Genomic DNA, 26,507 nt, shown 5'->3' with positions numbered 1-26,507 from the left:
TCTTTGTCAAGAAAGAAACAATTCCAATTTTTTCATCTACCCGATTCAAAGCAATTATTCAAGAACCAAGACTACATACATCACAATCGAAATAAAAACTAATTAAAGCAATTTAAATGAAAACTAAGACATGCTATTCAAACAACGTCGAATCAAATCAACCAACACGCGCATCAAGCCATCATGACACATTGAAACTAGATTGAAAATTGAGAAATGAACCTTTTATTGATGGACGAAGCTAAAAATTGTAAATCAATCGGAATAACAAAGCAACGATCGGTGGACTGAAACACCGAAATTAATAAACTGGAACCTCGAATCGACACCGGAAAGCTCGAAACCATAATCAGAAGCTATTGTTCACTCTATTTTAAGAGCACGAATTCTCTAGCTTAGGTAAAACGGCAATCCTAACAACTTGACGACAACTATCATTATATCTTATTGTGGAAGCTCGGTACAAGATAATGCAAATTTGGAAATTGGAAATTTAGTAACCTTGAGCTTGTTGGAATCGAGTGACAGATTGATGAGGAAGACACGACCAAGGGAAATTTTAGTAACTGCCAAACGAATTCGAATTACTACTCAAAAATTCCCAAATATGCCAATGTCTGCAATCGCACGTTTTGATTGAATTGTAAATTAATCGAAAAGTCTGCTTGTGTGTGTGTGGCGACGGGAGGGGTTAGGGAATGCGCTACAAGGTCTTAGAGATTAGGGGTAATGGCCGATTTTTTTCTTTTAGAATTCAAAAGGTTTGCTGCTTTTTCTCTTTCAAATGGGAGTAAAAGATCCCTTTTCCAATCAATGCCCATGGCTGCCGTGCTTCTTTTTTCTAGGTCTAGGAATTGAAAGTTTAGGGGTAGATTTTCTTAATTGGGTATTTTATATGGAGGTGGGAAGGGATGGCAGTCATTGGATTAGAAGAAAATAGATGGTTAGGATTAAATCTTGCACTTAAATGGCTAATGGGTTGAGAAGAATAGGCTAATGGTAATTGGGTTGGACCATGTCTTTTGGGTTTGAACTTAGACTAAAAAGACCAAATAATACAATGTATCTATAAAAATATAAAAATCACTCTAAATTAAAATAAACTAATATAAAACTAAATACTATGAGTGAAACTAAATTTAAATTTTTTTGTTTTTGTTTTTTCAAATGTTATAATACTATAAATATAAATATACTAATTGACTTTAACCGAAAGATGAAAAACATTTATTTTATATTTTTGTAATTTTTATTTTTTTGTGATAAAATAAAGTAAAAGAGTCAAAACTATTTAAAATAACGATATTAAACCTAAACTAAATATTTTACGCTAAAAATGTGTAAAATCTTGGGGAAAGTCAAAAATCACATGTCTACAGTATCAACTAAGAAGGGATCTGTTGTAGAAGATGCATTGTGTTTTGACTTGCGGATGCTTGACTAGTACTACAGAGATTTCATGGTTGGTAACCATTGATGTTCAGGTTTTGCTACTTGATGCGGAAAATTATAGGAGTAATTGTTATGAGGTGATTGTGTATGAGTGACGTATTACTCATTTGAGCAGGAGAGTTGGAGATCAGATATGGAGATTCTTGTGTTATGGAGGTTTAGAGACTAGATGTTCTCAGAGGAAGATTATTCTTTGGTTGTGGACCGTGAAGATGTGTTAAGGGTTAGACCGTTGATTGTATGTGTATTTTTACATCGAATCGGGTTTGTTTACTTAGCACAACAATTGTTAGGGTGCGTCATAGGCTAGAGTTTATCTTATTCATTCCCTTCCATGTGTTACTCTCTTATTCTACGATGAGTTGTGGGACTACTTGTCTATTCACATGCATGTTGTGGTTCTGTTTAGGCCTTGTGGCAAGATTTGAGCGAGATGGATCTTGAAATGTTGAGTTGCTTATGCATACTAGTCGTGCTTTTCCTATCTGTGGGATATTGTGCTATTTGTTTCTCCATGGTTATGGTCATGCACTTCGCGTGTTTGTTGTTGATACACACATGTTTATTAAATGTGAGAATTATGGCTCGACGAGTATCCATGTGGATTGGTGGGTTACGTGCCATAACAAAGTTATGTTGGATTACGATTCCTTGTGCTCATTTCGTGTGTTTTGTTTCTTCCCTATGGAATGGATTCATAGCATCGTGCTTTTGTGTTTGTATTTGTCAAACTTGTTGGACAGTTCTCTTCTTTAATCCTCCTTCCTTTATTGATCACATTCGAGTTGGTGCTTGTTAGGTGCATGTAATGCATCATATGTGGTTCTAGGTGGTATATGGAGTGGCATGTCGGTCGAGCAGCTTGTACGGGGTGAGATGAGGTTATTGGACCCGGAATTAGTGCAATCGGATTTGGTTAAGGTATGTTTGGATAAGAATGTCATTAGTTAGCTTAGAGTTTGGTAATGGTTCTTATCGGGCAAGAGAGCTCTATGACTTGTTGATTTGATGGGTGATTATGAATTTCCACACGTTTCTCTTATCATTAGCAGTGTTGCGAAGGTTTGAGTCAAGGGTTATTTGATATGATGTTATTACCGGTACCAGGTTTTGTAATGTATAACTAATATGGTCGGAAGGTATTGCTTTGAGTTATGAATTACATTATGTGGTTATATCTTAGGAGTACATTTATGACTTGGTACAACTTATGAGAATTGATACAGTATATATATGCAAAAATCAGATCTTATATGGAATTCCGGACATTCGAGATTGTTTCTAAGGTTTATCGGCTAAAGTTGAAAAAAGAATCTTCAGTGGAAGTTGTGCTAATGGACTTATATGGATTGTGTTGACGTGGGATCACCCATGGGTATCTATGAGATGAGTTTATACAGTTATTGGATGACTTTGGAATGATTCTTGGCACATTCAAGGACAAACGTATATTTAAGTGGGGGAGAATGTAACGACCAGATTTGTCGTTTGAGTTATAGCATTTTGTTCTATGATTTGAGACTTCGAGCGGCTTCATATGGTCTATTATGGCTTGAGTGCATGGTTGATTTTGATTTTCGAGAGTTCGAGATTAATTTGATAGAGTGATTCTAGATTTGAAAGCTTTAAGTTGGAAGATTTGACCAAGATTTGACTTAAACGATCTCGGAATTGGATTTGATGGTTGTAATAGACTCATACGGTGATTTTGGACTTAGGCATATGTTTGGATTTGAATTTGGATGTTCATAGAAGGTTTTGGATACATCTGTCAAAATTTGGCATTTTGAATAATAAGAGAGTTCATAGATTTGTCAAACCAATAACAATATCATGATATCCGCACCGGAGAAACATCGTACCATAACCTCAATCCATGTTCAAGAACCATATGCAGTGATGTATACATACGAATAAGAGATAAGCATATATAGTGTACATGGACAAAGAAATAATCATACATGGGTGTATGCATGTATATAAAGGGAAGATCCTTAGGTAGGAAGTATGCCTATATATACGTATGACCACGATCCCAACATGTATACGTCATCCGAATAATCATCATGCCGAAATAAGCATCAAAAGACAAAACATAGCCTTTAACATGGGTAAGGAAACTCAAGTAGTAATACATCAATTTAAGACAACACAAGAATAACAAGTAGGGGTGTGTATTCATAATATACGTGTCAGTCTAAATCAAGTATGTCAATGGTTTCAAGATTAATTCATCATGCTCAAAGTAAGGTATCATTAACCTGAACATTATCTCTAGCGTGGCTTATTGTACTCACGCACTTATTCAATTAAGTAAAGCATAGAACACGTATAACACACAATCAAATAAGGCACAAAGTAATCTAGGATCTACCCCCAGCATGAATAACCATGTCACATGTATATATGCTCGTCACCTCGCATATACATCACCCTTGCATGTAGCAAACAATATTATTATTAGAAAAAAATTCCTCAACCAAATCTAGACAAGACACTTACCTCATCCGGTTGGTCTTCAACCTCAAACCGCAACAAAATCTCGTTCTAGGCCTCTAATCATGCAAATCCAATCCAAAAATCATATGAGGAAGTCCAACAATGCTCTATAAAATTACCCCAATACATAAAGCTTCGATTGTTGAAGGATTCCCAAAACGTCAACAAAAGACAATTAAGGATTGCCTGCTCGAAATTCAAAACCAATGCCAAATCTTGATGAATCGTAACCCGCCGAGTCTAAACATATAATTAGTTTTCAAAACTGAGTCCAAACCGACCCTCAAATTTCCAAAATATACTCTCTTAAGTTGTATGAAAATTCTCAAATTTTATATCAAAATTTCATGTTTTTGGGTATTAATAATCCATGTAGATTCTTGAAGTATAATCACAAATAGATAAAAATCACTTACCCTCTTACCTTGTATGAAATTCTCCTTGAAAATTGCCCCTATCCAAATCTAGGATTCAAAATATGAGAGAATGAGCCAAAATCCCGAAATTCTGACCATATATATTGCCTAGGGATTACATTCCGGGATCGTGAGACACTGCTCCGCAATCGCGAAGCACAAAAGTTTGCTGCTCGAAATAAGCCTTTGCGATCATATCCTGTCCTTTGCAAAAGTGAAGGTCTCCAGCTTTTCCTTCACCACAAATGCGATATCCCAACCGCGAACACGTAGAACAAACCCCAGCTAGCATTGTCCTCTATGTGAACGCGGACCACAACATGCGAACACATGGAACTACTCTTTCACTCTTTGCGATCGCGACTTCACACATTCGAGCGTAATTACCAAAAATCTAGCTGGCCACTTTCTCTTTCGTGATCGCTAGACTCAGCTCAATGATAGCGAAGCACAAACCTGCACTAGAAAACCAGCAATACAAAACTCAACCAAAATGGTCTGAAACCACCCCGAAACACAACCGAGCTCCACAAGACCTTATCCAGTCAATACCTTATGCAAACATATCCCAAGTCTCCAAACATAAAAAAAATAACGATAAAATCCAGAATCAAAAGATCGAACCCATCTCTTAATTTTCAAACTTTATCAAATACATCTGAATCACACTTATGCATTCAAGATTATAACTAAATTTTACACACAAGTTTTACTCAACTAAATAAACCTATCCAAGATCTCAAATCACAATAGGAGTCCAATAACACCGAAATCAACATCCAGTCAAAACTATGAATGCTCATATTCTTTAATTTGTTAATTTTCGACAAATAGAGCTAAAACCTTCTAAGAACATCCAAATTCAAATCCAAACATACATTCAAGTCTAAAATCCCATACAAACCTACTGAAACTATCATATCCTTATTTCGAAGTCATTTACTTAAAAGTCAAACATTGGTCATCTCTTCCAACTTATAGCTTCCAAAGTGAGAATTACTCTTCCAAATTGATCTTGAACCCATCGAAAATCAAAACCAATTATACATGTAAGTCGTAATGCATAATATAAAGCTAATCAAAATGAGCGGTCGGATCGTTACACTAACCAATCCACTAGGTAAGCTAACTAACATAAAATATTATCCAACCCCAAGGTCATGAATAAATATAGAAATAAAAATACAAATTTAGATACATCCACCCGAAGAATGAGAAGTACAAGTCATGAGCAACTAAGATTTAAAATTTTATAACTTTGGCGAGAAGAAATACATCATCTATTTGAAAATACATAAATATAATTATAATTCTGAACTATTATCAATAAGATGGCAGTTAGTTGCCGGAATGCTAAGTTCTTCAATGCTCATCGTAGAATTCCGCAGCCATATAGCTCCAACATCTATACACAAGATGCAGAAGTATAGCATAAGTACAATCGACCCCATATACTCAGTAAATATCTTGACTAACCTCAGTGCAGTAGTGTGAGATTTTACGTCAAAGGATACTCGCTTAATATATTTGTGCAGTTTATGAGCATAGAAAATAACAAGAAGAAAGAAAACTCGAAACAAGCCAAAGAAAAAAGGGATACCAATAATAAGGTACACGTTAACGGAAGAAATTAACAACATGTTCTTCCGAATAACCAGGTCCAAGCATATACAATTGCATGAATCCATACACAAAGGAGATATACACCAAATAACATTTGCCTGAATATCGTGACATGGGTGTAGAGTGTCTATACATGTACAAAATTCAATTTCATTGATCAACTTTCAAATAACATTTATACAATTGCACCTACATGAATCTGAAATGTCAATGCATGACCAAAACTCGTATCAATAATCATATAATTGAAAGGACCACACAAGGGTCATGCTCATACCAAATCACACGGAAACATCCTTCGTGCTTATAACTCTCATCTTTACCAAGCATATTTGTAAGAATAACAATCAAGGTAAGAAGCATATGTGTAACAATAACAAACAAGGTAGGAGGAATATAGGCAACAATAACACACGGTAGGATGCATATAGGTAACAATGACGATAAGGTAGGTTATATGTAAGTAACAACAGAAAAGATAGAACGTCCATAAGTAATAGTAGCACACAAGGTATGATGTACTTGAGTAACAACAACAGACAAAGTAGGTGGAACATAAGTAATAATAACAAATAAGATAAGATGTACATGGGTAACATTAACAATAAGGTAGAATACAATATGTATATATGAGGGAAAGATAAACATAATACAATGCATGTCTCTCATCCTCACCTACACGGAAATACCTTTCATGCCACGAACTCTCATTTTCACCTGCACGGAAATACCCTTCGGACCAATATTATATCAAATCGCACGGAAACATACTTCGTGCATATATTACTCTTCATTACCAAGCACGGAAATATCTTTCGTATAATTATAATATCAAGAAGCACGAAATCACCCTTCGTGCATATATCATTTATCCTCACCAAGCATATATGTAATAACAACAAGCAAAGTAAGATGCGACAAGGTGAGTACAAGGGGCTGAGTGAACATAATAAATCATGTGAGAGATACGTGTGATTGCGGTACAACAAGCACATCAATATTTTAAGAGTCGTCTTGTCCAATATCATAATATGGTCTAAAAATGTAATGATCCAGCTGCTCATTTTGAATGGTGTAGCCTCGTTCCCCATTTACTGCTTATTATGTGCTCAATTGTTGTTATGTGACTTGTCGAGGTAGTTGTTTTGGTTCCGGCGATGTTTAAGAATGAATTAGGACACTTAGTCCCAAGGTTGAAAACCTAAGTTGAAAGAGTTGACCAGATGTTGACTTATGTGTAAATGGCTCCGGAATAGAGCTTTGATGGTTTCAATAGCTCTGTATGGTGATTTTCGACTTAGGAGTGTGTCCGGTTATTGATTTGGATATCAGTAGGTGATTTTGGCTTGAAATGATGAAAGTTGGAAAATTAGAAGTTTGGAGAGTTGAGAAGTTTGACTGAGAGTTGACTTTGTAGTTACCGGGATCGAATTTTGGTTCCGGAAGTTGTAATGGGTCCATTGTATCAATTATGTTGTATGATGTTTCGGCATCGATTGTAGAAGTTGGAAATTCATTAGTTTCGTTAGGCTTGAATTGGGGTGCGATTCGTATTTTCTATGTTGTTTGATGTGATTTGAGGCCTCGACTAAGTTCGTATCGTGTTTTAGGACTTGTAGGTATGTTTGGTTGAGGTCTTGGGGGCCTTGGGTGAATTTTGGATGATTAACGGATCAAAGTTTAGACTTGAAGGATTGTTGAAGTGAACCAGGTCTGGTGCGATCGCACCTACGAAGAGTTTGGTCGCAGGTGTGCGACTGCAGAAGCGAAGGAACATCGCAGGAGAGGGTTCAGCTGGGGATGTGAGGCAGCATAGGTGCGATGTTTTGGCTGCACCTGTGAGATCGCAGATGTGGAATAGAAGTACAGGTGCGATAAAGGCATGTGGTATCAGTCTCCGCAGAAGCGAATAGGATGTCATTGGTGCGGCTCCGCAGCTTTGCAAAAGCGGAGGCCGGAGATCTTTAGGGAAATCGCAGAAGCGGAAGAATGGTAGCTCCTATGGGGCCGCAGGTGCAAAAGCACTGGCCGAATATATTTTGAAGGGTTTCCGAGATTTTATCATTTTTGAACTTTAGAAGCTCGGCTGGAGGCGATTTTTGAAGGGGATTTCATTAGATTTCAAGAGGTAAGTCACTTTTGATCATTTTTATTCATTAATATTAAATTTTCCACCTAGTTTATGTATTTTTAAGGTAGAATTTTGAAAAATTAGGACTAGGTATTTGAGTGTAAAATTTGGGGATTTGACTAACGATTTGGTGTTGGAATTTGGTAATTTTGGTGTGGTTGGACTCGTGGTTGAATGAGTGTTCAGATTTTGTAACTTTTATTAAATTTCGAGACGTAGGCTCGGGGTTGACTTTTTGAGTTTACTTTTTGACTTTTGCAGATCCAGGTAATTCCACGCACAGAGGTTGCTAGTTTTGGAGCTTATTCAGTTTGGAGACTATTGATGTAGCGCCCTTGGCGTCCGCAAACCTTGACTTTTCTTCATTCTTTTAGTTTTATTTATACTGTTCTACCTTCCTAAATAGTGTTTCAGCAGTCAGACCATGTTATTGTATAGATGCTCATGTACTCAATGACACCCGGATTTTGGGCGGATATTGTGTTGAGTCGCGATATTTTCTTATAAGTATTTGCGAGATTTTTCTCTTGAGCTTATATTACTATGCTTTCCAAATTTAAAGATGTGCGGTTATATTGTGATTGTCGGCTTGCTTAAGCTAAAACATGATCTCTACCATGGATATTATGTTCATGTAGTCATGAAATTCAAATAAAATATAAATCAAGAAAATCACATAGTCCAACAAGACATAAGAAAACATAAAATCTTCCTCGAACATGAAAAACCCTAGCAAATATATACGCTCGTGACCTCGTATATATGTCTTCTCTGCATGAAGCAAATAATATTAATTATTAAGAAAAATTCCCTGAAAACAAAGCTAGGCAATACGCTTACCTCATCCAAGCTAGTCTAAAGCTCAAATTTGCTTTCTCTTTAGAACAAACTTTAAAAAACCTCGAATCTAGAAAAATAATGCTTAAATAAGTCAAAAATAACTTTAGAAACTATCCTAGTATCAAAAAGGTTCAATATTTATCTAATTTAGAAAAGTCAACTCGGGCCACATGGTCGAAATATGAAATCAAGACCAAATCCCAATTGCCCATTCTATCTTGAATATAAATATGTATTTTGTTTCAAGATTCGACCTCAAATCGAGGTCTAGATCCCCAAATTTAGGTCTTTTAAGTTGAGCCTGAAACCCCCAATTCCTACTATTTGAAATTCTAGATTTAGGGGTAAAAAATTATGAAAATAAAAAAAAAAAAAAAAAAGGTTAAAAACACTAACCTTTGAAGTTGGAGTGAAAATCACACCAAAAATCGGATGTATCCAAAGTTTAAGCCTCAAAATAGAGAAAAATAAACCAATCCCTAAACCCTTATTTTATCCCACCTATAAATGTCGCAAATGCGACAGCCTGGTCCGCAAATACGAATCAGCATCGATGGAGCTATTACAAATATGACAAGGCCATCGTGAATGTGACATTCACATTTGCAGCCAAGTCTTCAAAATGCGACCACCCCCTTGGTTGAGCTCTTCGTAAGTGCGAGCCAACATTCGCAAATTCAGCCTCCCATTTGCGGTCAAAGCATCACAAATGTGATGAAGAAGTATATATAATAGTATCTATCGACTCCTGTATAGCAATTTCATAGAAGTTGAGTGTGACAACCAACAACTGAGACGGGCACCCTACTGAGGCGGTATATCTCCCTGTCTATTTGTACCTACGGGTATGAACACAGTTCCCCAGAAAGGGACATCAGTATGTAAGATGTACTGAATATGTAAGGAAGTTAACATGCATAAACAAAAAATATAGTACAAGAGATATGGGTACAGAAATCAACCTCAACTCAAAAAGAGGTCGTTGAGGGAATACAACTGCTATAACCATGAATATATATATATATATATATATATATATATATATATATATATATAGCATGTTTGTAAAAATCAAGCCACTCGATAGGTCCATATAATATAGTATCAAGCTGCTCTGTGGGGAAAATCATATCATATCATAATGTACCCAGCCTAAGAAAAGACTCGCTCGTACCCGGCCTTAATATATGGCATTCGGTCGTACCCGGTCTTATTAGGACTCGGTAATGTAAAAACCAGCTGCAATGGTGTGCACATATAAGTGTCGTACCTGGTCTACTATAGCATGACTCAGTAAGAAAATAGATACATATATACGTGCAATGCAAGACCAATCGCAAGAGATATCACAATTAGAGTCGGAGTGACCTATTGTCATTATCCTCTGACTATTGTTATTGTTGCTACATTCTTCATCCTTAAAATAATCATTCTGAGACGTATCGAATTCGAAAAATGCTATTGATAAGGAATACACAAGAGCATGATCAATTTCGTCAAGAAAGGCGTAAGGTTATTCAATCTTACGACATAAAGATTGTTTCAAAGAAATATTTACATCGAGTCATGCCAAGAAGGAAAGTTTTCCTACATACCTAGTTGATGAAGCTAATTATATTGCATGGATCCTTGCACGTACTACGGGAGATTATCTACATCATACAAATGATTGGAATGAAAATAGAATCAATAACTATAAGTAGCCTTCACTTAGATAATGTGTCAAACACCTTGAGTACATAGAACTCTCAAGTTCCTTAACAATGGTAGCTTAACATCAAGACCACATATTTCACCCTACTTATCTTTCTTATCATTTTAGCAACACAACCAACCAAATCCAGCAATTTAATACCAACATACAGTCTTATACGAGCAACTCACAACACACAACTTAATTCCAAGTTCCTCCAAGAATTTTGTTTACAACCTCTTTGTGATAACATTCCTACAACTTGTATTAACTTAAGAACAAGAAGGAGAAGATGAAACTTACCTCCAAGAGCAAGAATCCCTCCAATTTCGATATCACTTCACTTTCATGGAGTCTTCAAAACCAGCACAACAAGGAGAAAAACGTTAAGACGGCGACCACAGGATTCTTCACGTTGGATTTACTTGATTTGCCTTTGATTTTGGCCGTGGATCATAAGAAAGTTCTTAGAGAGGGTTTAGGAGTGCTTTGGAAATAGTGAAAAATGTGAATGAAGACGGGCTCTAGGCATTTGATAGATATCTTGAATATTTCCACCGTTCAAAGTGGGTCCCATAGGGAGCTGCTTGTGCAGTCTTCCGAAAATGCGAATATTTCTCTACTTCGATGTTGTATTGACGAACAGTTTAATGCATTAAAAAATAGAGTAGTAGAGATTCAATTTGGTGGGTGGATAATCTCATAAATCCAAGTAAATTGAGAGAAAATCTTAGTGACATTAGACCCAAAATTCAAAAAGATTGCTGCAACTTTTGCAAATTTTAATTTTAGAACTTAGTTGACTTCAAAACTTAATATACGAATATGCTACGATTCAAATACATAATACCAAGACCGTATTATCATATTAAGGACTCTTATTCTTACTCCAAAAGTATGGCTATGGCAATCCACTTCCCTTTGTTGAACTTTATTGAAAAGTATTTTCTTTGATTCGTATAATCATCAATTCTTACAAAACTTACTTATCACCTTAATAAACCTCTCTTAACCTTTTGGAGGGATCTTAAATTCTTCGGGCTTACGTTGGTTAAGTAACGATGCAATCACGTCTAAAATATGGGATGTTACAATTTCAAATGTTCTTAAACTCAAATTTTTAACTTTTAACTAGAAGCACCAAAACGACCTCAGTTCACCCGGAACCCAAACCAAATATGTGCACAAGTCCAAAATCATCATACAAACATAGCAGAATTAGCGAAACACTGATCTGAGATCGATTACCAAGAATGTTTACCGTGGTCAACTCCAACAATATCAAAATTCTAGAACTAAAATTTCCCTTTCAAAATACATTTAAAATTTTCAGTAATAAAAATAAACCATGCAAACAAGTCATAAAATATCAAATAAAGCTATTCAAGGCGTAAAATCATGAAATAAAAAGTTAGAACTCAAAATGACTAGTCGGGTCGTTACAGTGAGGATGAGCGCGATATTGGTACGAATGGTATCATGCTAATTGATATATACACATGGTGGAAATTAGAGGGATATTCGCAAGATAGGTGTTTTCATGGAGATTGATGATCGATTGTAGAGCTATTACGCTCAGATATAGTGCATGGATTAGATTTATCCCTATGGAGTTACGTGATTACCCATGTTATCTTAGGCCGTCTGCGTGTAGGTTATGAGAAACAGACGGATTTCTAGTTTGGCATGAGATATGCGTATTCATGCTTTTTACATGCATCATTTATGCATATCATCTTCATATGCTACTCGATGCATTTTACATATGCATGAGGCTTGTCAGCATGTTGGCGGATACTTGAAGGGTATCAATTGATGTAAAGTTTGATTTTTATATATCTTGCATAGACATTCTAGGCTTATATATGTAGAAGCATTCGAATAAATGTTGCTTGATACATATCTCCTTTATATGCGGATTTGGTGCATTGATACATGCTTTTGATCATGATATATAAGAAAATATGCTTTTTATCTCCTACTTCGAATGTGCACCTTATTATTTATTCTTTTGTCTATCGACAATAACCTCTCTACCTTCACAAGGTAGGGTAAGGTCTGCGTACACATTATCATCCCCTATCCCCCTCCCCCCAAACCACACTTGTGGTATTACAGTGGGTTTGTTGTTGTTATTGCTCCTTGGTTGTTTTCTCTATTTTTATATATGCTTATGAGCTGCACATATTATATAAATTGAGTATATTTTGATTAAACCTTGTCACTACTTCGTTGGGTTAATCTTGATACTTGTTGAGTACATGAGATCGATTGTACACATACTACACTTCTGCAACTTGCATGCAGATTTTAGAGCTAAGTTGTTGCGAAGTATTAGGGCGAGCATTGAAGACATTAGCGTTCCAGTGATTAGCTGATATTTTGTTCACGGTAGTTTAAAACTTGTATTTCTGTTAATGTATATTCTAACAAATAATGTACTTTTCTCATAGTAGCATTCTATTTTATTTCTTAGTTGGTCAGGACGTGTGACGCCAGTTCTTGGAGTAGTTTGTATTAAATTTCACGTATTTATTTCATTATTCATTTAAGGAAGTTCAGTTTAGTTTGTGTTCTATGTTTGTTGATCGTCTAGCGGGTTGAGTTAGATATCATCCTAACTTGGTGAAATTTGGTTTGAGTTATTTATAAATAATACTAGTTAAATTAAAGAGCCTAAAACATGCTATCATATAAGTATTAAATTAATCTTCACAACAACATAACTTAAATAGTAAATTAAAATATAAAAGTTGTCATAAATATATTATATTATGGATGTTCATTTAGTATTCCGTTGTAAATAAGCTTCCTGAAGAAGCTTATCCATATGGGACTCCGTCGTAAATATGTTTATCTATTTAGTACTCTATTGGAAATAAGTCTCCTGAAGAAACTGATCACTTTGGTACTCAGTTATGGATAAACATTATCCCCAGTAGAAGATTATTCATACCGGGTATAATAAGTTTATCCTTTCGATACTCTATTATAGATAAATATTACCTTCGGTGGAAGATTATCCATACCGGGTACAATGAGCTTATCCTTTTAGTACTCCCTTATGGATAAACATTACCCCCAGTAGAAGATTATTTATACCTGGTACAATGAGCTTATCCTTTCAGTACTCCGTTATGGATGAACATTACTCTTAGTAGAAGATTATCCATATTTGGTATAGTAGCAGCTTACTCAGCAGTTTGCAGTAGCAGTTTACTCAGCAGCTTCATTTCTTCTATAAATAGAATAGATTTCCGTTCATTATGTACATCAGTTTGAATTCGAATAATATATTAGTTTCTCTCTATACTCGTATTTACCTTACAGTCTTTATTTTATAACACGTTATTAGCACAAGACTCTGTCATCTCGAGCAAATACTTTGAAAGTATTAGAGGTACGAACTTTCTTTTCCTAAATAATGTCAAATCTTTCTAAACTTGAATTTGTAGTCATAGATACATCGGGCAAAAGCTACATGTCTTGGGTGCTTGATGCTGAAATTCATCTTGATGCGATGGGTCTGGTAGACACCATCAAAGGATAAAAATCAGGCATCAAACCAAGACCGTGCCAAAGCAATGATATTCCTACGCCATCACCTTGATGAGGGCCTGAAAATGGAATATCTCACTATTAAAGATCCAGTCATACTGTGGAATAATTTGAAAGATAGATATGACCACCTGAAGATGGTCGTTCTTCCACAGGCACGTTATGATTGGACTCATCTAAGGCTACAAGATTTTAAATCTATCAGTGAGTATAATTCTGCTATGTTCAGAATTATTTCCCAATTAAAATTATGTGGTGATAATATTACTGATCATGATATGTTGGAGAAAACTTTCACCACTTTTCATGCCTCGAATATGCTCCTGCAGCAGCAATATCGAGAGATGAGATTTAAAAAGTATTCTGAACTTATCTCACATCTTCTTATAGCAGAGCAACATAATGGGCTATTAATGAAAAATCATGAAAGCCGACCTATTGGTTCTTGTCCATTCCCTGAAGTGAATGAGACGAACTTCCACCAAGCTAAACGTGGAAGAGGTTGTGGCCCCACTCGTGGTCATGGTCGTGGTCGGGGAAGAAACTCTAATCATGATAATAATAATGCACCAAAGAACCCCCATCGCCACTAGCAGTGGAGAAGAAAGTAACAAAAGCATGAAGCGGTGCAAGCACCAAATGTAGAAAATGCATGTTATAGATGTGGAGGAAAAGGGCACTGGCCACGAACCTGCCGTACGCCAAAGCACCTGGTTGAGCTTTATCAAGCCTCCCTGAAGAAGACAGAGAAAAATGTTGAAGCAAATTTTATTTCTGGAGATAATTTAGACTTCATGCATTTGGATGTACCTGATTACTTTGCACTCCCAAAAGGAGAAATAAGTCATGTAATCGGTGATGAATCTGTAAAAATATAAATATTTTAATTTTTGTTGTTTGTAATAGATAGTATGGTTATGTAATTATTGTACATAAATAAAAGTTATGCTTTGATAATGATGTTTACTATAATATATTTTATTTATGTCATTTTAAAAATATGGATAATTCTCAAATTATGTTTGGATCAAAGACAAATCATGAAGATATTTGTGTTATTGATAGTGGAACAACTCATGGCATATTGAAGGATCAGAAATACTTTTCTTATTTGCATAAGGAAAAAGTAAACGTTTCAACAATTTCTGGTAATATAAATTTGATTGAAGGCTCCGGAAGAGCCATTATATTTCTGTCTAAAGGAACAAAACTTATTATAGACAATGCATTATTCTCCTCCAAGTCCTGAAGAAACTTGTTGAGTTTTATAGATATCCGCCGAAATGAGTATCATATTGAGACAATAGATAAAATGAACGTGGAATATCTTTGTATTACAAAGAATATTTCTGTCCAGAAATGCATTGTAGAAAAGTTACCGACTTTATCTTTTGGATTATACTATTCAAAAATTAGTACAATTGAAGCACACTCTATTGTAAACCAGAAGTTTACGGATTCAAATATTTTTGTGCTTTGGCATGGCCGTTTGGGCCATCTTGGATCAATAATGATGAGACGAATTACTGAAAATTCGAGTGGGCATCCATTAAAGAACCTGAAGATTCTTACAAATGATGAGTTTTCTTGTGATGCTTGTTATAAAGGAAAAATGATCACTAGACCATCACCAATGAAGGTTGGCATTGAATCTCCTACCTTTTTAGAGCGTATACATAGGGATATATGTGGACCTATTCACCTACCAAGTGGGTTATTTAGATATTTTATGGTCCTAATAGATGCATCTTCAAGATGGTCTCATGTGTGCCTACTATCATCTCGCAATCTGGCGTTTTCAAAGCTATTAGCCCAAATAATTCGATTAAGGGCACAATTCCTAGATTATCCTATAAAGGTTTTTCGCCTTGATAACGCTGGAGAATTTTCATCTCAAGCTTTTGATGATCATTGTCTATCAATTGGGATAAAAGTTGAACATCCTGTAGCTTATGTTCATACTCAAAATGACCTTGCAAAGTCATTTATTAAACGCCTGCAATTGATAGCAAAACTACTACTTATGAAAACAAAATTGTCCACTACTATTTGGGGCCATGCTATCTTGCATGCAACATCACTTATCCATCTCAGACCGATACATTATAATAAATATTCTCCGTCATAATGCGTTTTTGGTCATGAACCAAATATTGATCGTCTACGAATTTTCGGATGTGCTGTATATGTGCCAGTAGCACCACCACAATGCAGTAAGATGGTACCACAGAGAAGGATAGGAATATATGTTGGGTTTGAATCACCCTCTATTATTCGCTATCTTGAACCATTGACAGGAGATTTATTTATTGCTCGATTTGCAGATTGTCGGTTTGATGAAATAAATTTCCCACAATTAAGGGGAAAGCAAAAGGAAATCAAAAGAGAAATTGTGTGGAAAGTTTCATTATTATCTCACTTTGATCCACGTACCCCTATATGTAATTAGGAGGTCCAGAAGATCATCCATTTACAGAATATAGCAAATCAAATGCCAGATGCATTTACTGATTTGAAAAGTATAACTAAGTCACATATCTTTGTAGAGAATGTGCCTATCCGAATTGATGCCCCAGTAGGACCATCTACTAGCATGAGAGCTAGTGAACCTAAAGCACGCCTGAAGCGTGGTAGGCCTTTGGGTTCTAAGGATCGAAATCCTCAAAAAAATCGATAAATGATCAAAACGATATTATGAAGGGATCTCGTGAAGAGACCCAAGATCTGATTAATTCTGAGATTCCTAAGAAAATCAATGAACCCGAAGCTCATGTGAGTGAGGAACTTTTAATAAGTTCGATCGGTGATGGGATTAATTTAAATCGATCTGAAATGTGGTGGATAATATTTTTGCATATAATGTTGCACTTAATATCATGCAAGATAGTGAGGATTTTGGACCTCGATCTGTCGAAGAATGTCGACAAAGATCTGATTGGCCAAAATGGCAAGAGACAATTCAATCAGAATTGAAGTCACTTGCTAAAAAAGAGGTCTTTGAACCAGTAGTCCAAACACCTGCTGGTATAAAACTAGTTGGTCATAAATGGATTTTTGTGCGAAAAAGGAATGATAAAAATGAAGTTGAAAGATACAAAGCTCGCCTTATTGCACAAAGATTCTCACAACGGTCTGGAGTCTATTTTGATGAAACATATTCATCTGTTATGGATGCCATAACATTTCGATATTTCATCAGTTTAGCGCTACATGAAAAGCTACATCTAATGGATGTAGTTACAACTTATCTATACGGTTTACTCGATAATAAAATTTATATGAAAATCCCTGAAGGATTTAAAATGCCTGAAGCGAATTCAAAATCTCGGGACACGTATTCAATTAGATTACAAAGATCTTTGTATGGTTTAAAGCAATCTGGGCGCATGTGGTATAATCGCCTTAGTGAATATTTGTTGAAAGAAGGTTACATAAATGATGTTATTTGTCCATGTATTTTTATAAAGAAAATGACATTAGAATTTGTTATACTTGTTGTTTATGTTGATGACATAAATCTTGTTGGAACTCCAGAAGAGCTCCAAAAGGCAATTGACTATCTTAAGAAAGAATTTGAGATGAAAGATCTTGGAAAGACAAAACTTTGTCTTGCTCTGCAAATTGAACATTTAGCAGACGGGATCTTTATCCATCAATCTGCCTATAAGAAAGGGTCTTAAAACGCTTTTACATGGACAAAGTGCACCCATTAAGTACTTCAATAGTTGTTCGATCACTTGAAGTGAATAAGGATTTGTTCCGATCTCCAGAAGAGGACGAGGAACTCCATGGTCCTGAAGTACCTTATCTCAGTGCAATTGGTGCACTAATGTATCGTGCTAATGCTACAACGCCTGACATAGCATTTTCTGTTAATTTACTAGCAAGATATTGTTCTTCTCCTACACGAAGACATTGGAACAGGATTAAGCATATATTGCGATATTTAAAGGGAACTCTTGATATGGGTTTGTTTTATGCTAACAAAGGTAGTGCAGATCTTGTTGGTTATGCAGATGCGGGTTATTTATCTGATCCATATAAAGCTCAATCTCAAATCGGGTACGTGTTTACATATGGGGGTACTGTCATATCATGGCTCTCCACAAAGTAATCTATTGTTGCTACTTCTTCAAATAATGCTGAGATAATAGCCATTCATGAAGCAAGTAGGGAATGCGTATGGTTGAGATCAATAATTCATTTTATTCGAGAAAAATATGGTTTGGAATGTGAGAAAAGACTCACAATTTTATACGAAGACAATGTTGCATGCATAGCCCAATTGAAGAGAGGATTTATAAAAGGAGATAGAATCAAGCACATTTCACCAAAATTATTTTACACACACGATCTTCAAAAAAATGGTGACATTGATGTGCAACAAATCCGTTTAAGTGATAATCCAGCAGATTTATTCACTAAATCTTTGTCAACTTCAACTTTTGAGAAGATGGTATACAAGATTGGAATGCGGAAGCTCAAATATTTGAAACAAGGTTTTCATTAAGGGGAGTAAAATACGCTATGCATTCTTTTTCCTTACTAAAGTTTTTTCCCATAGGGTTTTCCTTATAAGGTTTTTAATGAGGCACCTACCAATGCGCATTACTAAATATGTGTACTCTTTTTTCTTCACTAGGATTTTTTCCCACGTGACTTTTCCTAGTAAGGTTTTAATGAGACACATTATCTTTTAATGAACATTCAAGGGGGAGTATTATAAATATATTATATTATGATGTTCATTTAGTACTCCGTTGTAAATAAGCTTCATGAAGAAGCTTATCCATATGGGACTCCGCCGTAAATATGTTTATCTATTTAGTACTCAATTGGAAATAAGCCTCCTGAAGAAACTTATCACTTCGGTACCCGATTACGGATAAACATTATCCCCGGTAGAAGCTTATTATATCGGGTATAATAAACTTATCCTTTTGATACTCCGTTATGGCTAAATATTACCTTCGGTAGAAGATTATCCATACCGGGTACAATGAGCTTATCCTTTCAGTACTCCGTTATGGATAAACATTACCCCTGGTAGAAGATTATCTATACATGGTATAATGAACTTATCCTTTTAGTACTCCGTTATAAATAAATATTACTCTCAATAGAAGATTATCCATATCTGGTATAGTAGTAGCTTACACAGCAGCTTGCAATAGCAATTTACACAACAGCTTGCAATAGCAACTTACCCAACAACTTCATTTTTTCTATGAATAAAAGAGATTTTAGTTCATGTACATCAATTTAAATTCGAATAATATATCAATTTCTCTCTATACTTATCTTTGTTTTACCGTCTTTATTTTATAATAAAAGTAACCGCAAGAGGAAGAATTTTTCATATACAAACTAATCTGGTGCAAGCTAGCAATGTGGGCCATTCCTGCAAAAACTTTAACAGAAGAAAACCATTTAAAAATGTTCAAAAAGTCCAAAAGACAACAAAGACTAAGACAAGCCAAGCACGTGACCTGCCAAAAAGCTTTTTACTACTACTGCAAAAAGTTTCCTTTGCTTTTCCTTTTAGACATCCTCTTGTTCTTTCTGAATTCTCATCAATCCAACGCATCCCTTCAGTCCAATCACTGAATAATAAGCAAATTTCTCAAAACCCAATTTCTTTGTTTGTTTTTTTTGAACATTTTAAACTGATTAATAAAATAAAATTCTTGTTTATTTTTTCTTTCTGTAAAAACTGTCCACATCTGTATGTGTGAGTTTTTGGCATATGTTTTGGCTTCTTTTGTATGTTTGTATCTTTGTGGTATATATTAAGAATGAGAATAATAATAGAGGGAGATGGTGATGATGATCTTGAGTGGATACGGTACAAAGCTTCAACTAAAAGGGAGAAGCTTAATTAGTTCAAACATATTATATTTAACAATATTCCACTGATGGAATTTGTTGGGATCAGTTACCAACCATGAAACTAATCCTTTTTTTCCAATATTATCAGATCTCAACATTACCATATTTTCAGGCTTAATCTTGTTCTTTCTCAAGAAAATTCCATTTTTTCCTTCGTACAATATAGTGCCCATTTGGCTCAAAGCATAATCCCAGCATCTGCATAATTTTGTAAGAAGAGCAACTTTGGCATCTTTGTTTGAAATAGCAGGATTTGAGGTTGAAAAAGAATCTCCTTTTTGGCAAATTGGTGGGGTTTGCTTTAAGGGCTTCTGATTCTAAGTGATTTTTATGTAAAGAATGAATTTTTTAAAATTGTAGAAGTGAGCATTAGTAGAGGATGGAGGGAAAGTGGTGTATGCTGTGGTATGTGGGGTTACTGGTTTTAACATTAATGGAGAGTTCTTATGCTTCTCTTTCCCCTACTGGCATTAATTATGAAGGTAAGTTTCTTTGTCCTGAATTTTCATTCATTATATTCACTTGTTCTGAAATTTCCTTTCTTTATTTGGCTAAGCCTGTTTTATTGCTTCTCTTTAGCTTTTATAAGTAAAAAATTGTTACCCCTGACGAGTTATAACTTGAAAACTATGATGTAATCCTATGTAATGTGCATAAAATTTAATGCAGTTGTTGCTTTGACGGAAATTAAGAAGGCGTTACATGATCCTTACAATGTTCTGGAGAATTGGGATGTGACTTCTGTGGACCCTTGCAGTTGGAGAATGGTCACTTGTTCCCTTGATGGCTATGTTTCTGCTCTGTAAGTAGTGTGTGTGTGTGTGTGTGTGTGTTCAGTTCATAAGGCCTAATTTTTACTTAGTAAACTGAATGCTGAAACTTTTTTCCTTCATCAGTGGACTACCTAGTCAAAGTCTATCTGGAACATTATCACCCGGAATAGGCAACCTCACTAAATTGCAATCTGTGTAAGTGCTTCACTCTATGCATCTATATATCGCTTCCATCTGTTATCCAATTCTCATATAATGTTCTTTTTTGGGGCATAAGGTTTAGTACGTAACGTTAAGCTGTTTGAATTGGCCTATTCTTGTAGATTGCTGCAAAACAATGCTATTTCTGGTCCTATTCCTGATGTGATTGGGAATTTAGAAAAGCTTCAGACACTTGATCTCTCCAACAACAAATTTGAAGGCGAAATGCCTGCTTCTTTCGGAGACTTGAGGAATTTAAATTATTTGTGAGTTCAGGAAATTTTGCTTGTCTTCACTGTTTACAGACATTCTTATCTCAAACTAAACTTGAACCTTATTGTGTAATTTCACTGTTGAGCAAGACAGGCGATTAAACAACAATAGCCTCACGGGATCCATTCCTCAATCTCTCTCTAACATTGAAGGACTTGCTCTTGTGTATGTTTGTATGCCTCTTTTATCCATTTTGCTTCGAAATTTATTATGCATATTCTTCAATCTTATTCTTATATTGTATTGACTTAGCTGATCTTGCTTGTAGGGATGTTTCTTTTAATAATCTTGGTGGCCCACTGCCTAAAATATCATCAAGAGCGTTCAAGTGAGTCGCTTTTCCTATTGTTTTTTAATACTAATTTGCTGAAGTTGAAGTAGTAATTCTCAATAATATTGAAATTTTCTTGTTCATATGGCTGTAAATTTTAATTTCATTAACAATAATGAAGTAGTTTAGAGTACAACGTGGTTCTTCTGGGTTATTTACTACTTAAAAAGTGCTTAGCATTTTTGTTTTCAAGATACTTTATAGGAAGACGATTGATAGATTAGATTAGTAAATCCTCATCATATTCAATTAAAGTTTCTCTTCATGTCTTTCAGAGTTGTTGGAAATCCTTTAATTTGTGGCCAAAGTTCTGGGAACAATTGTTCTGCAGTCTATCCAGAACCGCTATCATTCCCGCCAGATAGTTTAGGAGGTGTGTATAACATCAATTCTGTCCACCACCCTTTCCTTTCATCTAAGAGTGGGAAAAAATAAAACTTAAGAAAACAAATACAGGAGGTTCAGCTATCTCTGTTTTTGAAAATATTTTGTCTATTTTCTTCACTCCAACAGATAAATCAGGAGCAGGAGGTAAAAGCCATCATGTCGCTGTTGCTTTTGGAGCAAGTTTTGGTGCTGCGTTCTTGGTTATAGTAGTTGTCGCACTGGTTCTATGGTGGAGCTACCGGCACAATAAACAGATCTTCTTTGATGTCAATGGTAAGCAGATTTTCTTTTGCTTTTAATCCCACTAAGATGATTCAAGTTTCTTCTCCTCGTTTGTGTATTTCTAGTTCAATTGGCAACCCGTATAGCTTCTCGGACGTGTAAATTAAGCTCGGTAGATTTGTCATCATTTTGAGTAGTTGGCATCATTTGATTTTCTTTTGAAGCTTGCGTCACAGAGACTGGTGGCTTGTGGCTGAATGGTTATCTTAGTTTCTTAATAAGTTCATATACATACATCTTTGTGTTAATCTAACATTGGGAAGACATACATTGACATGTGGTTGTAAAATTTATTTGCGTAGTATCATGTGGGACCTCAAGTTTGCTATGGATGTTTATCAGCACTTCACATATACCCAGATCGTGAATATATTGAAAGCAAAGAATTCTCTTGCTTAGCAAACTACACTGCCCTCCATCTGAAATATTCTGGCCAACGTTTTCTCAAATTGAGACGTAGTACAATCCTTGTCTTCCGTAGTTACTGCCTATTTAGACCAAAAGATTGGAACTGGTGTTCCTCAATTTTATGTATGTTTTCTCCCTTCCTTGGCTAGTTGCTGTGGGCACATTATAGTCCATGAGTTCCTTCTTCAGATATTAGCGAGTCTTTCCATGTCAACTATTCGCTCAGCATACTATTATCAAAGGTAGGATTAAAAAAAATGCTATGGTCCATTTCTTGAACAAGGTATAGCTTCGCTGCTGTATGTGAACTTAATTCACTGTCCTGACCAACCTTGTCAGGTAAATCAATTGTTCCCCCTGGCCCCCTCCCACTGGGATGACGTTTTCCTTGATCAATCTTAGACTGTGGTTGTTTCTTGCATATTTGTGGACATTTTATGGGAACAAGTCACTACTTATTCTTTCTCAGTCATTTTCCTTGAGCATTTAGTAGTTTTTGTCTGTCTCCAGTTATCCTCTATAACTGTATCTGAGCAATGGTTTCTCCACTGCAGAGCAATATGATCCAGAGGTATGCTTGGGTCACCTGAAAAGATATGCCTTTAAGGAACTGCGAACTGCAACTGATCATTTTAGCTCAAAAAATATTTTGGGGAGCGGAGGATTTGGAGTTGTGTACAAGGGCCGCTTAAATAATGGAACCGTTGTGGCTGTCAAAAGATTGAAGGACTACAATGCTGTCGGTGGTGAAATCCAATTTCAGACAGAGGTCGAGTTGATTAGTTTGGCTGTCCATCGAAATCTTCTCCGTCTTTGGGGTTTTTGCTCGACTGAAAGTGAGCGGCTTCTTGTTTACCCTTATATGCCAAATGGAAGCGTAGCAGCACGATTAAAAGGTCAGCTTCTTGGTCTTACTAGTTTCCCTACTAGCTTCAGATCATTACTCCGACCTCCATGTTTTGTGAAGTTGGACATTCTCATGAATAAACAGTTCCAAGTGTAGTTGCCTTTCACTTTCATTTTTAGGTGCTTGTTAACAACAGTCTGAGTTTTTGTTTCACCATTTCTGGAACTTAAGTTAAAATGACTATCTTAAAGCTGCACAATTCGCTATTACTGAAAGTGAGCTTAACAGCATAAAGTATTCTCTTACAAGAATGAATCTTAGAAGATAAATCAGCTTTGCTGATATTTCAACCATTCATCTCACAAGGTATTTTGAGACATTCAGTTTCTCCACTCTATCTGTGATGCCCCCTATTTGCTGTCATCATTATATTTCACTTCTTCAAATATATGGTAAGCCCTCGTCAGCCACCACAGTGATGTTATTTTTTTTCTTTTGATTGTCCTGAAGTTCGAAGCTGTATCCATTTTTATTTTTGACGGATTTATCAGCTGCTTTTTATTAGCTTACTAAAGTGAACTTGCAGCATTTTGAAGAAACGATCCAAACATTTTCAATTAACCATGCCTTTGTTAAATTTGCAGATCACATCCATGGCAGGCCAGTTTTGCACTGGTCAAGGCGGAAAAACATAGCATTAGGTACAGCAAGAGGGCTGGTATATTTGCATGAGCAGTGTGACCCCAAAATAATCCACCGTGATGTTAAAGCAGCCAACATTCTGTTGGATGAGGAATTTGAGGCAGTTGTCGGAGACTTTGGGTTGGCAAAGCTCTTGGATCACCGGGATTCCCATGTAACGACTGCTGTCAGGGGCACCGTTGGCCACATTGCTCCAGAATATTTGTCTACTGGTCAATCATCAGAGAAAACTGATGTGTTTGGGTTTGGAATCTTACTTCTTGAGCTAATTACAGGTCAGAAAGCTGTGGATTTTGGACGAGGGGCCAACCAGAAAGGTGTTATGCTTGACTGGGTATGTTCACCCTGTCTCTGTTATGTGTGGAAAAACATATTGTATTATTAAAATGGAGAGAAGAAAGGCCTAGATGGATTTTTGAAGAGTAGCTAGCTACTGTAATTCCCACTATCATTTCAATTTTGAATACTAGTTTTGTATACTGAATCTTGCTAACGCTGTGTTAAGCATTCTGTATTGGATTCCCTTGTTAAATTTACGGCTAATGTAATGCAGGTAAAGAAGCTTCATCAAGAGAAAAAGCTGAACCTTATGGTGGATAAAGATTTAAAGAACAGCTTTGACCGGATTGAACTTGAAGAGATGGTTCAAGTTGCACTTCTATGTACTCATTTCAGTCCTTCTCATCGCCCAAAGATGTCCGAGGTATTAAGGATGCTGGAGGGAGATGGATTAGCAGAAAAATGGGAGGCTTCACAAAAAGTCGAAACTCCAAGGTACAGAACTTCTGAAAATACACCAAAAAGATATTCCGACTATATAGAAGAATCATCACTAGTAGTTGAAGCAATGGAGCTTTCAGGACCTAGATGACATCCAATTATCGTTCTTCTTACACGTGATCATTCTTGAGTGTTTAAAGTTGAAGTGGAAAATATTTGGTTGTTGATAGCTGTTGTAAATCTGTAAAAAGAACGGGAAGGTCATGTATAATTCATTACTTTTGATCAACTGCCGAGTTCATAGGTCCTCTTTCCTCAATTTTGAGACAATGTGCCATTTCTGTATGTAACTTAAAAGAGTCCATTAGCTTAAAAATCTTTAAATTTACAGAGGATGAGAGCATAAGGTAGCCATCCTCATGTACAGTGGTCTGATTGAAGATTTGTTAATCAATTATATGCTACTCCTATTCAATAATCATTATGGGAATATAACATAATAATTTGGTATGTGTGTCGGGTCGAATAAGTTTTTCCGTTTACAGAAGTTGCATCTGCTGTACTAAGATGTTATGTGTTGGTGCTGTCTAACCCTCCAAGTTGGTGGTCTTTCCTTTTTCTCTCGTCCTGTGATAGATGCTTGATTTAGACTGGTGATCATTTAGAACAAGCCCTCAGAAGCTGGGACCAGCCAGCCACTAAATATTTGTGATGGGCCAGCCTAAATCAAGATAATAATAATAGTTCGACTATATTTTAAGCTACTCCATGTGGTAAAAATTGCACAGGGCGCTCTATTTGGTCGCCCCCATTTAACCTATACCCATTTTTTTAAAACTTCTAACTTGTACCTATTTTTTAAGCAACTTCAGCCCCCTTTTTCCTTCTCCTCTTCAAAGTTATATCAGCCTCTTCTTTTTCAAACTTATCCTTCTCCCTTTTCTGCAAAAGTAACTTCAATAATGAGAGAAAGGGAAATCTTTTGCCACCATCAGTTTATTTTCAATACTGTGGATGTTCTTTCTGTTTAGATTAATTACAAGAATAAAAATATATTTCTGTTTTTTGAAAACTAAAGAATGTTCACTCCCCTAGAGAATTGCATGTTCACATTATATCAATGCATCGAAAACTCAATGTAGATGCATATATCAAAGATTGTGTAAATAAAGAGTAGATTATTTTTGTGTGTTGGGTGGTTGTCTACTCTGCCCTTCAACCTCGCACCCCCATCCTTCCCATTCTTTTATATATCAACAAGGCTTGGTGCTTATTGGTTTTCCTTTTCTTCCTGTTCTTCTCTTCTTTAGCTCTGTTCATCTATTACATGTTGCAGGGAACTCAATACCACAATGTAGTGCAAAAGTTTGTCGATGTGTGCAAGCTGAACGAATGAAATGGCCATGATCCCTGTGAACTGATTAGACACCTCTAGAGCTGAAGCTTACAATCAAAAATTTCAGCTCTAGAGCTGAAGCTTAC

The 26,507-nt window shown here is 35.9% G+C and overlaps 2 protein-coding genes across 2 annotated transcripts; both read left to right on the top strand.

Moving 5' to 3' along the window:
- Positions 1-17,903: 17,903 nt before the first annotated feature.
- On the top strand, positions 17,904-18,326 carry LOC138889666 (secreted RxLR effector protein 161-like). Its single transcript, XM_070173001.1, has one exon. The coding sequence runs from the start codon at positions 17,904-17,906 to the stop codon at positions 18,324-18,326; it is 423 nt and encodes a 140-aa protein (XP_070029102.1).
- Positions 18,327-19,714: 1,388 nt separating this feature from the next.
- On the top strand, positions 19,715-25,535 carry LOC104246003 (protein NSP-INTERACTING KINASE 3). Its single transcript, XM_009801725.2, has 11 exons — positions 19,715-20,583; positions 20,771-20,903; positions 20,998-21,069; positions 21,198-21,341; positions 21,442-21,513; positions 21,617-21,676; positions 21,955-22,052; positions 22,193-22,339; positions 23,311-23,652; positions 24,248-24,639; positions 24,859-25,535. The coding sequence occupies exons 1-11, from the start codon at positions 20,481-20,483 to the stop codon at positions 25,174-25,176; spliced, it is 1,881 nt and encodes a 626-aa protein (XP_009800027.1). The 5' UTR covers positions 19,715-20,480; the 3' UTR covers positions 25,177-25,535.
- The last annotated feature ends 972 nt before the right edge of the window (positions 25,536-26,507 follow it).

This window comes from Nicotiana sylvestris, chromosome 4 (assembly GCF_000393655.2).
Source record: "Nicotiana sylvestris chromosome 4, ASM39365v2, whole genome shotgun sequence".
NCBI lineage: Eukaryota > Viridiplantae > Streptophyta > Magnoliopsida > Solanales > Solanaceae > Nicotiana > Nicotiana sylvestris.
Note: the sequence above shows the minus strand (reverse complement) of the source record. Positions and strands in the feature narration are given on the sequence as shown.